Here is a 13,363-nt window from a genome sequence, read left to right on the forward strand (position 1 = left end):
TGTATAATAGTTAAGTGTGTATTACACTTCACACTTGCATCCCTAAAAGACTTGCATTCTTCATTGAATTCAGTATACTATGAAAGTACAAGAATTCACATACAGCCACAGACTTACCCAATGCCCAGTGCGGCAGCATCTCCAAGTAGGTTTCGTTGCTCTGGATGGCGTGCATGTACATGAAGTGGATCATAAATTCTGCTAAACACCACCAGACAAACACGCGCAGTATCCCACTTAACACATACACCACAGACAATTTACACACCGGCCTCTCTATCTGCAGAGAAAGAGAAAGACATTTACAGTACATTTGGATAAAGAACAGACTCTGCACCCTTTTATGAACCTCATTTTCTTCTACCTGTTCGCTGAAGTCCTTGTAGGTCATGATGGGTCCATTGTAGAAAAGAGGATGATAGAAGCAGTAGGCAGTGAGCTTGTAGAACTGAGAAATTACAGTCTTTAGTCCTTTATGCTCTAAAGAGGAGCAGTGGTTCTGCAGGGGGTGCCAGCACAGCTCCAAACTAAAGCTAATGCAGCGCAAACTACAAACAGCCGTACTGAAGAGCAAGAGGTAGTACTGGTCCTCAGAAGTGCACCAGCCACGCTATAGAGAGATACAAAAAGAGGGGGAAAACATGTAAATGAACCAAACAGGAAGCTAAAAATCAGTGGCTACAGGACAATAAATGAAAAGTATTAATTTTCAGGGCCTGCAAGTGAACGGCGCTTTGTGGTGCCATCCCAAAAAGGCACAAAATCATTTTCACATTTCTTTACCATGACTGTTTGTTACAGTCCCCGTTGTACTGACTAGGATGAGAGGGACACGTAACATAAAAGATGGACAACGGCAGCTTGCTTTATAAAAATCATTTATTTAACAGAATTTACTACAAAAAAAGAGAGAGATGGGGAGCCCAGTAACTGTGAAGAAAATAATCCAACTAAGGAAATGAGTCTCCCTACTCTAAACCAAAAGTATAACTAAATACCACGCTAGTGGAATGACCTGCTGAATCTTTAGCCATTTTCAAGAAACGGCTAAAGACGCATCTTTTCAGCAACACCTGACCCATTACTATTCTATATATCTATTTAAAAAAATAACTTGCTATGTGTACTGTGCTGGACTAACTGGGATTGGTCACGGCACTTGCATAGTGTTGCTCTATTGTTGGTTTGATTGCTTCTATTGTTCTCCTCATTTGTAAGTCGCTTTGGATAAAAGCGTCTGCTAAATGAATAAATGTAAATGAATTAAGAGTATTATTAGTAAATTGTTGCCATTGGATGAAAACGGATCTGTGGTAGCAGCAAGAAGACTATTCCTGCATCTGAACACACCTCATTCCCTACACCATAGCAAGTGAAAAACAGTTTGTGAAATAAGTAGCATGTCCAAATTCATAGTGTTATTTAAAAAGTAAGCGAAAAGTACCCGGAGAGATTCTGAAATGCAAATACAATGGATACTTTACTATTCCACAAGGCCACTGGAAAGGAGTTGTGAATGACAGTGAAGCAACACAATTGGAAAAAGCAAACATGGGGGATGTAGCATGTCCGGATTTAATTTATCCTACACAAGGAGGACACAATCTTATCAGAACTGGTGAAGCAGGACCCGAATATACAAAATTCACAGCAGACGAAAATGGCAGAGAGAAAGCACAGGCTAGCAGAAAAAACAAAGTTCCCATTTGCCCATTAACTTCCTCGTCACCCTCTACTAACTCTGCCAAAGCCCCAAAAATAAAGTTTATTGAGGATCACAACTTATTTTATGGCCTCTGTGGGCTTCTGCATTATTTTTCCAATTCTGTTTAGATCCACCGGGGAGACTGAAAGGACACTTTTTTATTTTGAAGAAATATAACAGCCTCACAGTTTGTTAGGTTTGAAACTCTTAAACAATAGATGTATTCTTCAAAACAAAGACAAAAAAAATAGCCTAGTTAGACTGGTTATCCAATGTTAATGGAACATGTCCAGCTGATATTGCTCTGATATAACTGACTTCGACTAGTTTGGTATGTTGTATCCAATGCATTCAGTGCTACTTAAAGGGTTAGTTCACCCAAAAAAAGGGTTAGTTGCGCAAAAAAACCCTAAATAACGACTTACATAGTGATGACGATTTCAAAACACGGCCTCACGAAGCTTCGAAGCGTTATGAATCAGTGAGCCGAATCATGATTCGGATCGCGTGTCAAACCGCCAAACTGCTGAAATTTGGCGATCCAAACTGCTCATTCGACTCACTGATTCATAACGCTTCGAAGCTTCATGAGGCCGTGTTTTGAAATCGGCATCACTATATAAGTCGTTATTTAGGGTTTTTTGCGCACAAAAACTATTCTCGCCGATTCATAAAGTTATTTTAGAACCACTGTAGTGAGATGGACTTTGTAACGACGTCTTTAGTACCTTTTAAGGGTCTTGAGAGTGAACCGTGCATTGTGCCAATGGAGGCCTTTCAGAGCCATCAGATTTCAACTAAAATATCTTCATTTGTGTTCCGAAGACGAACGGCGGTCTTACGGGTGTCGAACGACATGAGGGTAAGTAATTAATGACAGAATTTTCATTTTTGGGTGAACTAACCCTTTAAGTGGCCAAACGTGTCCACCTTTGTATGTCGTAAAGAGGGCAATTACAGCTCCACAACAATATTACAGCGACTGATTAGTAGGCTACATAGATGACTTGGGGATTGTTTACCCAAAAATGAAAAATGTGTCCTCATTTACTTACCCTTGTGTCGTTCTAAACCTGTATGACTTTTTTCTGCAGAAACTAAGATATTTTGAAGAATGCTGGTAACCGGTTCCCAGCTGTATTTTCGGTCCATACAATAAACCAATACTGTTTAGCTACCAAAATATCTTCTTTTGTGTTCCACAGAAGTCAGTCAAATCGGTTTGGAACGATGATGACAGAATTATCATTTGTTTGGTGAACTATCATTTTAACACTATACTCAGCTGCTGCAATATAGAATTTTCATTCTTGGGTGGACTATCCTTTAAGTAGGCTTCTGTTCTATATAAGTGATTAACAACCACTGTGAAACACAGGTCCATTTTTCTAGATTACTCCACCTCAGGCCAGCATCCACTGATCCTCTGCGGAGAAACTAAACTAATATGATCTACTGGGCATGCTCAGAAGATGACAGCTGGCACACAGCCAGCAGACACAGCAGCAGCCATTTTCAAAAACTCATTATCGCCACTCAAAAATAAAGCTATAACCACCTCTAAATTACACTAAATGACAGGGCAGCGTTCTGAAATTAGTCACTGGCTGATGCTGTTTTTCTTTGTATGTCATTATGGCAGTCTCTGTGGTAGCTGCATGGGTATTGCTGTTTTCCTGGGGGCTTTTCACAGCTCATAAGTAACTGAGGTAAATAGAGATATACTGAAAAAAAGATAATTAAAAGAGATTAAAGATCACAATAGATTGAATTACAGTAGTTTGTTCTTTGGATGGGTACGTTAATAAATGCTGCTGAGTAATAAATAATAATTACGTAAATTAAGGTTTACTGAAGAAGAGAAGCTTTAGGCTTGTGTCACAATTAATCAAGGAGAAACTCATGTGTCACTATTCCCTCTTTTCTCCCCTCTATCTGCACGAGCTTGTTGATCTCATTGCTTTCCCCTTCAGTCGGTTATCTAATGACAGCTGTCAATCAATCATTCACTGTGTCAAGCTAGGCAGATAAAGAAACAAACAGGACCTTCTGGAAGCCAGCTGACTTTTTTTTTGTTGTACTGTTGTAACATCTATTGTGGGAGAAGAAAGGAAATACACATGCACTGATGTGCATGAAAATGTTTTGACTTTGAATATTTGCTTGAGAGTCTGTTTGAAAGTGTATGTATCACTGTGTTTGTGTGAAGAGAACAAACAGACAGCACAGATTCTGCTCGACCTGATCCTGAACCGGACAAATCCCTCACACCTCCACCTAATCAATATAGAAAGATTTAAAAGGGATACAGGTAGTTTAACCAAAATTAATAATTCTGTCATTATCATGGAACACAAAATAAGAAATTTTGAAGACTGTGCTGGTCACACCATTCCATGCAATTACAATGAATGGGGACTTTTAGGTTTTTTTTTAATGTTCAAAAAAGGACAAGCACCATAAAAGTGCTCAATATGACTGCTATATATTCTTCTATAGTCTCTATAGTCTTCTGCGATAGATTTGCGTCAGAAACCGACCAACACATACAGTGGGGGGAAATAACTATTTGATCCCCTGCTGATTTTGTAACTTACAAAGAAATTAAGGGTCTATATTTTTTATAGTAGGGTTATTTTAATGGATAGAGACAGAATATTAATTAAAAAAATCCAGAAAATACACATTATATAAAGGTTATAAATTGATTAGCATTTGATTGAGTGAAATAAGTATTTAATCCCCTACCAACCAGCAAGAATTCTGCCTCCCATATATTGGTTATGTGCCCATGTGGAACCCAGATTAGTCCTGTCACTTTAAGAAAGTACTCCTAATGTTAGCTCATTATGTGTATAAAGGATAACTGCCCACATAATCTGCATCTTCCATTCCAACCTCTCCACCACCATAGGCAAGACCAAAGAGCTGTCAAAGAACATTGGGCACAAGGCTGGAATGGGCCATCAGCAAGAAGATTGGTGAAGAGGGGACAACTGTTGGTGCGAATATTCGTAAATGGGAGAAATACAAAATAACCAATAATCACCCTCAGTCTGGAGCTCCATGCAAGATCTCACCTCATGGGGTAAGGATGATTATGGAAAGAGGGATCAGCCCAGAATTACATGGGAAGAGCTTGTTAATGATCTCAAGGCAGTTAGGACCACAGTCACCAAGCAAACGATTGGTAACACACTACACATCAATGGATTGAAATCCTGTAGCACCCGCAAGGTCCCTAAGCTCTAGAAGGCACCATCTGAAGTTTGCCAGTGAACATGCATGTTAGGGAGAGAGAAATGCCAACCATGAGCCCAAGAACGCCATCCCTACAGTCAAGCACAGAGGTGGAAACATTATGCTTTGGGGCTGTTTCTCTGCTAAGGGTACAGAATGACTTCACCGCATTGAGGGGGCCAATGGATAGGCTGATGGACAGGCCATGTATCGTAAAATCTTGGACGAGAACCTACTTCCCTCAGCCAGAACACTGAAGATGGGTCGTTGATTGGTCTTCCAGCATGACCCAAAACTTACAGCCAAGACAACAAAGAAGTGGCTCAAGAAGAAGCACATTAAGAAACCTTAATGATTTAGAGAGTATCTGTAAAGAGGAGTGGACCAAAATACCTCCTTTTTTCTGGATTTGTCTCCATTCAATAAAATAAACCTACCATAAAAATTGTAGACCCTTCATTTCTTTATAAGTGGGCAAACTTACAAAATCAACATGGGATCAAATTAAAACGTTCATTAAAAATGTAATCTTGGGAGCACAGACTTCATTTTGGTCTCATTTTAAAGAAGACCCTTGGCAGATTATTGTTGAAGTAAAAAGTGAAACCAAAAAAAAAAGTTTGAGTTTATATATATTATGAAACACGTTGAATTCTAAAACTGCTAAATTCTAAAAGAGCCATAAATCTAGTTGTGTTCCAAATTTGAGATTGATATCTCAAAAAAAATTTGATTTCAGTCAAATTTTGTTTGGGCACAGTGCCAAATTTTCCCCATTAGATGCCAGCAAAGCTCCACTGGGACACACAGTCGGATTTGTGATTTACAGTAGAGATCTTCACTCTCAAACATTACAAGCACCAAACGCACACTGAAATGTTTTTACTACACACATACAAACCACACTCTGACATCCATACCAACACACCCACGCAGTTATAGCTGCATAATTTATCTAATTGGCTTTATAATATGCAGAAGCAGAAAACAGGAATAAAGCCAGTATTTGCTTTACAGGCCAAACCTGAAAAAAAAAAAAAGGTAAAATATCTGGTAAAAATTTGTCAACTTTTTAATTTTGAAGCCTTGCATACAGAATGAAAGCCTATTAACAAATATAGCGTCATTTTATAGTTAAATGGCCCTGGGATTGAAACTTGCAGTCTTAATGGGTTTCAATTGGGACATTTTTGTCCAAAAGATCCTAAGAGGAACTATTTTGTGTACCTAGTGCAAAATGGATTTATTAAAGGAAATGGAGGTAAACTAAAAATACACACCTGTGTCAATGTATGCAGTTGGCATTAACACAGGAAAAATTATCAAAAAAACTATACTGAAAAAAGACAAAAACGTCCATAAGTGTTAAAGAGGGCACAGAATGTTTGGACAGAAGATGAGGAGTTCTTTATTAAACTCTAAATGAGAATAAATAAATTACGGGAATACCGGATTCTAAACAACAAAGAAATGCCACAATTTGTCAAGACCTCAAAGTAGATACGAGGGAGAAACACCCAGAAACAACTCATACGTGGCCACTCCCAAGTATAAGGTGTTTTCCTTGCCATTAATGCTTGGATAACACACCTATGTCTCCTTCGATTAGAAATAATGGCTAGTGGCCTAGTGTGGTGGCTGTGATATACTTAAAACTACTAACATCCGTTGCCATGGTTTTTGGAATGACTTATCGTGAGAGGAAAAAAAAATGTTTTAGTCACATAACATTGGTTAATGGAAACATTATCGCAAAAGTTTTGCTCAAATCTGTAAAAAAAAAATATTTTCATTATTTGAAATAAAGGTGAAATTAAATCAAATATAAATATTGAAAAAAATTATTTAAAAAAAAATTCTAAATTAAGTGTTGCTTTGGCATGTTTATGAAATACTACAAATAAAAACTGAAATACAAATAAATTAAAGCTAAATAGAAATAATAAAAAAAAGATCAGAAAAATGACAAGAGCCCATAACAAAATGAAAAAACTTGGAAAAAATGGAAAAACTTTAATTCAAAAAATGTATACTATAATAGTATACAAATAAAATACTAAAATAACACTGGAATCAACAAACTGAAAAGATTTGACAAGAACAATTTATTCAAGTGAGGCATTGCTACTTCCCTCATGTATGTGAAGTATGGCGAACGATTTTATCATTTTACACTATTATTTTAATGGTGGTTTTGCATCCTTTTTGAAGCCTGAAAGATCTAGCCATCATTCATGGTAATTGCATGGAAAAAAGCAACCAGCACATCATTCACATCTCTCATTTTGTGTTCCAAGAGGGGAATAGAGAAAGCCATATGGACTTGGAGCAAAATGAAAGTGAGTAAATGAGGACATTTTTAGGTTAGAACATCAGGTCATTTTTGAGTGAACAACCTTTAAATTGGACACTTTTATGCTGCTTCTCCTCAGAGGAGTAGAAACTTTAGTGCCTCACATACACGGATTACAGCAATTACAGGCGCACAGAAATTCACACACACCTGTAAATCCTGGAGGGCACCGACATTGAGCGTGGAGAGCAGCAGGAGGGAGCAAAACCATGAGAGGGCGGGGCTACGTAGCTGAGCAACCACCAATGAGATGCTTAGATGCAGCATCAAAACAGTCATGCCCCACACACCGAGAAGCCAGCTCGCAGAGAGCAAGCCATACACTGCAAAGACTGCAAGTCGGAACTGTAACACGAGTGCACAAGGAAAGATGATGAAGCATGCAAACATTTGATGACTTGTTCAAATTCATCTTCTCTGGATCAAAATTACCTGAGGCAGATAATAGGCTGCCAGTCTGGACACCACAGCATGGCCAATCAGAGACCACAGAAGAGACCGCCACGCCCACTCATTCCAAAAACTCCATTCAAAATCAGTAGGGTCCTAAAAAACACACATTCAGTATATACAGTATATACACTTAGAGTGTGTGTGTGTTTTGTTTGTCTGTATAAAAGGAACTTGAATGATTGAGCAGGAAACAGGAAATTGGCCTTGGTGGGGTGCATCAGCCAAATGTGCCATCCTGATTAAAGTCACGATTATAATTACCATGTGTTCTCTTACCTTCTTGAATCCCCATATAAGGAATCCTCTCTGCAGCTGCACCTCTCGGTCCAGACTGACCTCATGCTCTGTCAATCACACACAGGAAAACACATTTCTCGCACACTATTCTGGAGGAATACGAAGCCTATATACAGGGCTATTTTGGTCAACTAGAATCAGAATTGAGGTTTGCTGGCCAAGTTTAGCTTACACCTTGATGAATTACACCTGGCAAGGTATTCCAAACATCTAGTTATTGTGAACTAGAACGCACAATGGGTCTATCCAAATACCCACATTTGCGGTCTTGCACTTAACCACATGTCTACTTACATTATGCATTTCCTGTATTTGGAGTGTTCAATTGGGCATGAAGACTGCAAGTGTGTGTGTGAGTAGAACTTATATGATTACCCGATGGGACACAGTTATAGTGCTGTAAAAAAACAAGTGTTTAGAGAGTTTTATTTTGGTTTTCAATACTTTGCATTTTAAAATAAAGTCCTAAATGTCTGTTCAGTAGTCCCTATGTAACAGATGACACAGTTTAGTAATTGCAGTGCTTCTAATTAAGTGATAAAAAGCAGTTGCGAATATTGTACAACATCCACTCATCTTTACGCCAATTAAATGTCCAACACTTTATGTTTTACAACTGAATTATGGCCTAGTTTCACAGACAGGGCGTAGATTAATCCAGGATTGGGCTTTAGTTAAATTAGGACATTTTATAAAAAGGCCTAAAAAAACCACTACCGGTGTGCATCTTGAGACAAAACAATGGCACTGACATTTTTTAAGATACATTATATTGCCAAAAGTATTGGGACACCCCTCCAAATCATTAATTTCCTCACTACTAAATATTCCACGGTCAACTGTTAGTGGTATTATAATAAAGTGGAAGCAATTGGGAACAACAGTAACTCAGCCACGAAGTGGTAGGCCTCGTAAAAATCACAGCACGGGGTCAGCGCATGCTGAGGCGCACAGTGCGCAGAAGTCACCAACTTTCTGCAGAGTCAATAGCTACGGACCTCCAAACTTTGTGTGGCCTTCAGATTAGCTCAAGAACAGTGTGTAGAGAGCTTCATGGAATGGGTTTCCATGGCTGAGCAGCTGCATGCAAGCCTTACATCAAGTGCAATGCAAAGCATCGGATGCAGTGCTGTAAAGCACGCCACCACTGGACTCTAGGAGCAGTGGAGACGTGTTCTCTGGAGTGACGAATCACGCTTCTCTGTCTGGCAATCCGATGGATGAATCTGGGTTTGGCAGTTGAGAACGGTACTTGCCTGACTGCATTGTGCCAAGTGTAAAGTTGGGGGGGGGGGGGGGGGGGGGTTATGGTGTGGTGTTGTTTTCAGGGGTTGGGCTTGCCCTTAGTTCCAATGAAATGCTTCAGCATACCAAGACATTTTGGACAATTTCATGCTCCCAACTTTGTGGGAACAGTTTGGGGATGGCTCCTTCCTGTTAAACATGACTGTGCACCAGTGCACAAAGCAAGGTCCATAAAGACATGGATGAGCAAGTTTGGTGTGGAGGAACTTGACTGGTCTGCACAGAGTCCTGACCTCAACCCAATAGAACTCCTTTGGGATGAATAAGAGCGGAGACTGCAAGCCTGGCCTTCTCGAGGAATGGTCAAAAATTCCCATAAAGACACTCCTAAACCTTGTGGAAAGCCTTCCCAGAAGAGTTGAAGCTGTTATAGCTGCAAAGGGTGGGCAACTTCCTATTACACCCTACCTCACCTATTAAGAATGAGATGTCCTTAAAGTTCATGTTCAGACAGGAGTCCCAAAACGTTTGGCATATAGTGTATATCAGTGCAAGTAGCTTTCAGTTAAAACAGCTCAAACATGTATTTTAGTCTGGGACTAGGCTTAAGGTGTGGGTTTAATGTGTGTTAACTTAATGGCATTGAGCTTTGGCATTTTTAAAGTCCCAGTAAACCGGAAGTTGCAACTGACTTTATTTCAGTGCTGTGACGTATTTCCAAGTGAAACGGAATATTGAATAGAGGGCAGGGTTTTACTTCAGCGCTCCTCCTCTCCATCTCGCGCTCATAGCAGACTAACGGATGGAGGGGAGTTGTTAAGGGTATTCAAACCCAAGCCGTCACACAGTCGTCATCGGAAAGGGAACGCCATTCAAGACCGGAAGTTACTTTTCAGATTTTGATTAAAGATTACCGCGGCAAACTATTTTTTTCTGTGTATTAACTTGCACGGATTAGTTGTTCACCCTAAGACCTGTAATGTGGGCTAACAAATTAAATAAGATCGATTTTGATTTCATGAGGACTTTAAGACCTGAGACACTCTTGCATACTTCCTGTAGCAAGCACGCGCTCACAAGTAGCCAAGATCGCAAGTGTGGGTATTTTGTGACAGGCCATATACGTACAAGGCCCCATAACTTCTCCTGTTGTTCATGATTTGCTGGATAAGGATTAAGGACAAGAATTTATTATTATTATTTTACTCAGTTTCTACTCCACTAATATTTTAGCTTGGCAAAACTAAACAAATGTATATTCATTATTAAAATCGAGTTAAAATGACAGCCCCTTGGTTGAGAACATCAACATATTCAACATCCACTTAAATGTCATCTTACGGACACTATAGGATGGGGGTTTCGATGCACAACTTCTCTGTTTCAATGAGATTGTTCACCCAAAAATGAATATTATCTCATCATTCACTCACACTCATGTCATTCTAAACCTGTTTGGTTTTCATTTATTTTCTGAAAGTTTAGCACAACTTTTACTATTACAATGAAAGTTAACTTGACAGCCCTATCCACTTTCATTTCATGGATAAGAGCCCCATGGATACATTTCGATGAAGGCTAAGATCTCTTGAATATTCTCTGCACACATGCATGAACTCTCTTCTTTCTCCCCTGCAATGCAGTGTCAGTTTGGTATTGTTGTCTCCACCCCGCCCCTCTCTGTCCATCCCTCTCTCTCTCTCCCTACACCTCTTTCTTCATCCAGTTTCTCAGGATGGACCTCTTGTCACCTCGACAGACGGTTTTCCTGCAGGGTGCACTGGCAGGCAAAGATCTATCCACACGGTCATAAACACACACACACACTTCTTTCCAGAAAAGAAAGTGTACATAGAAACAGAAGTTAGAGCACAGTGCCATCTAGTGGTCGAACTGTGTTGAGACACAAAGACTGTAGAAAGAAGTCTAATACAGATCAAGTGACACTGATCTGGAGATATATATTTTTTATATTAGATATATATTTTTAGATGTACTTTTTATATAGTGCCTAAAGTGTCTTTAAGATGAAGAAATTAGACCTGGCCAAGCAATAAGACACAAAATGCAATATTTGAGATGTAAAGCCTGTCAGTACTTAACACTGACAAACTCATTTCCTTCAATTTATTATTCACAAATTGTGAATGTTTTCTGATTAGTGAAAGATTACTATTACTACTATGAATACGATATGGACATGAGCCTAAACTCATCTAGATGGGGTCCTTTATAATGCTGTTTTCTGATGGCTACAATACTTCTCTTTAAATGTATCATCAGGATTCACCTATTGTTATTATTTATGCAGTGTTTTGGTTTTTTTGGCAGGAGGAAAGGCCCTATTTTGAAGCTTTATTTTTGTACTTTTTTGACTGGCATGTTTTGGTTGAAAGAGATGGGTGCTGTGTGTTGCCTTTTGCTGACCTGAGATTCCGTCATCTCTCAAAATGACAGCACAACCTTTTCAGAGCCCTTAGAGTCAGCAGTTAACACGACAGGATCGAGCACTTCACACACACATGCATGCAAGTGTGCACATACACACAGCAGCCCTTTTCAAACGGAAATATCATAAAATAAAGTCCATGTGTGCACTAAAATGCAGCCAAAATGTATTTTATATTCATTCTGGATAAATTCATCCAACTAAATGATTCAACAGGTATATAATAGTCCTTTAATAAGAATATTATAATTTTTTTTATGTCTAAAATAGTAGTTTTGCATTATGAATCTTGTTAAATTCTTGGATTTGTTTATTACATATAGTTTGTGATTTGAATCCGTGTTCCCCTGTACTATTGAGAGTTTTTGATATTTTCTCTTGTAACCTGGGGGTTTGTGTTTTGTTTTGGGACTGAAAAGCAACTCACCTTTAGAAAACCTGTGCAGCTGGTAGAAAGAATAGAGATGAGAGGAGAATGAGAGGATCCAGTAGGCCATCATCTCCCATCGAGGTAGAGATGCCAGCTCCCATTTTGGTGTCATGAAAACTGAACCTACAGGTTAGGAAAATTCACTGTGATTTGGTAAGTTGTCACTACAAAGGGAGTTTTTGATTTCATGATTTTCAAAATAAAGCAGAATAAGTTAACCAAATTGGATTTAAAAATAAGTTTAAACAGCATTTTAGGATGATAAGACATAAGGGTTTTAATAAACAACAATCCAGCATAGTCAAATTTACGGATTATTAATGTCTAAAAGATGTCATTCACCGCAAAAGTAATAAGATAAAAAGAAATACGTTTTATAAACTACATTATCTCCATACCACAATGAATTCCTCGATTATATATCAAGGAACCCCAAAATAACAGGAGCTTATGGTCTGTTACAAAGGAAATCATTTTCAATAGTTTAATTAGGATATAGAGTGCACAAAGATGTATGACAAACAGTCATTCACGACTTTAAACAATTAAACGGTTTCTTTACACAAGCTACCCCACTACATCATCATATCGCAAGTTTCGCAACAATTCCTGCACTATAATATTAGCATAAACGTTTCAGTTACTCACATAAACAACAAACAGAAAAAAACTCGCGCCCGCTAAACGCTGCCGTGAAGCTCCGCCCAATGCTTCCGAGATTTTGTCACGTCCCTGGATCCGGATTGGCTAATCTAACTACTACGTAATATCTGGGTACGGCTTTGCTTTAACCCCATGAGTGCCATTCAAATATGTAAGTCTTTTAATATTTTCCTTTGATGTGATCTATTCTTATTACCCCTGTCTTGTAACTTTTTTTGTTTATTTGTCTCTTCTGACTCCTTCTTTGTTTATATAATGTTGTCAAAAAAAAAACAATTAAATAAATTAAAAACATTAAAAACCCATGAGTGCCTGTTTTGGAAACATATATTATTTTGATTTTTGGAGAACTATAAAGCGCACTCAGGTCTATATAATACATTTTATTATTTTAATGGCAAAATTCTATTTTCACAAATGTAAATTTCCCTCTAACCCCCCCCCCCCCCCCCCCCACCCCCCCCTGTTTTATATCATTCAAGGAAGAAATGCAGCATTATATTGAATCAATCCAATTTTCTATGAAGC

The 13,363-nt window shown here is 38.6% G+C and overlaps 1 protein-coding gene across 5 annotated transcripts in view; it reads right to left on the minus strand.

Annotated features, from left to right (window-relative positions):
- The window catches only part of hhat (hedgehog acyltransferase), an 82,277-nt gene extending 69,396 nt beyond the window's left edge, over positions 1-12,881 (minus strand). For 4 of the 5 annotated variants that reach the window (XM_079832993.1, XM_079832991.1, XM_079832990.1 and 1 more), the window contains exons 1-7: positions 12,821-12,872; positions 12,170-12,295; positions 8,028-8,095; positions 7,731-7,844; positions 7,449-7,643; positions 365-610; positions 118-280 (exon numbers count right to left, since the gene is read on the minus strand). In XM_079832993.1, coding sequence (XP_079689119.1) covers positions 118-280; positions 365-610; positions 7,449-7,643; positions 7,731-7,844; positions 8,028-8,095; positions 12,170-12,284 — 901 coding nt within the window. In that variant the 5' untranslated portion in view covers positions 12,285-12,295; positions 12,821-12,872. Of the gene's footprint in view, positions 1-117; positions 281-364; positions 611-7,448; positions 7,644-7,730; positions 7,845-8,027; positions 8,096-12,169; positions 12,296-12,820 lie in introns of all 5 variants that reach the window. The other variant, XM_079832989.1, reaches the window with a different exon arrangement.
- Between the last annotated feature and the right edge of the window lie 482 nt (positions 12,882-13,363).

The sequence above is a fragment of the Gobio gobio genome (genome assembly GCF_949357685.1).
Source record: "Gobio gobio genome assembly, chromosome: 13".
NCBI lineage: Eukaryota > Metazoa > Chordata > Actinopteri > Cypriniformes > Gobionidae > Gobio > Gobio gobio.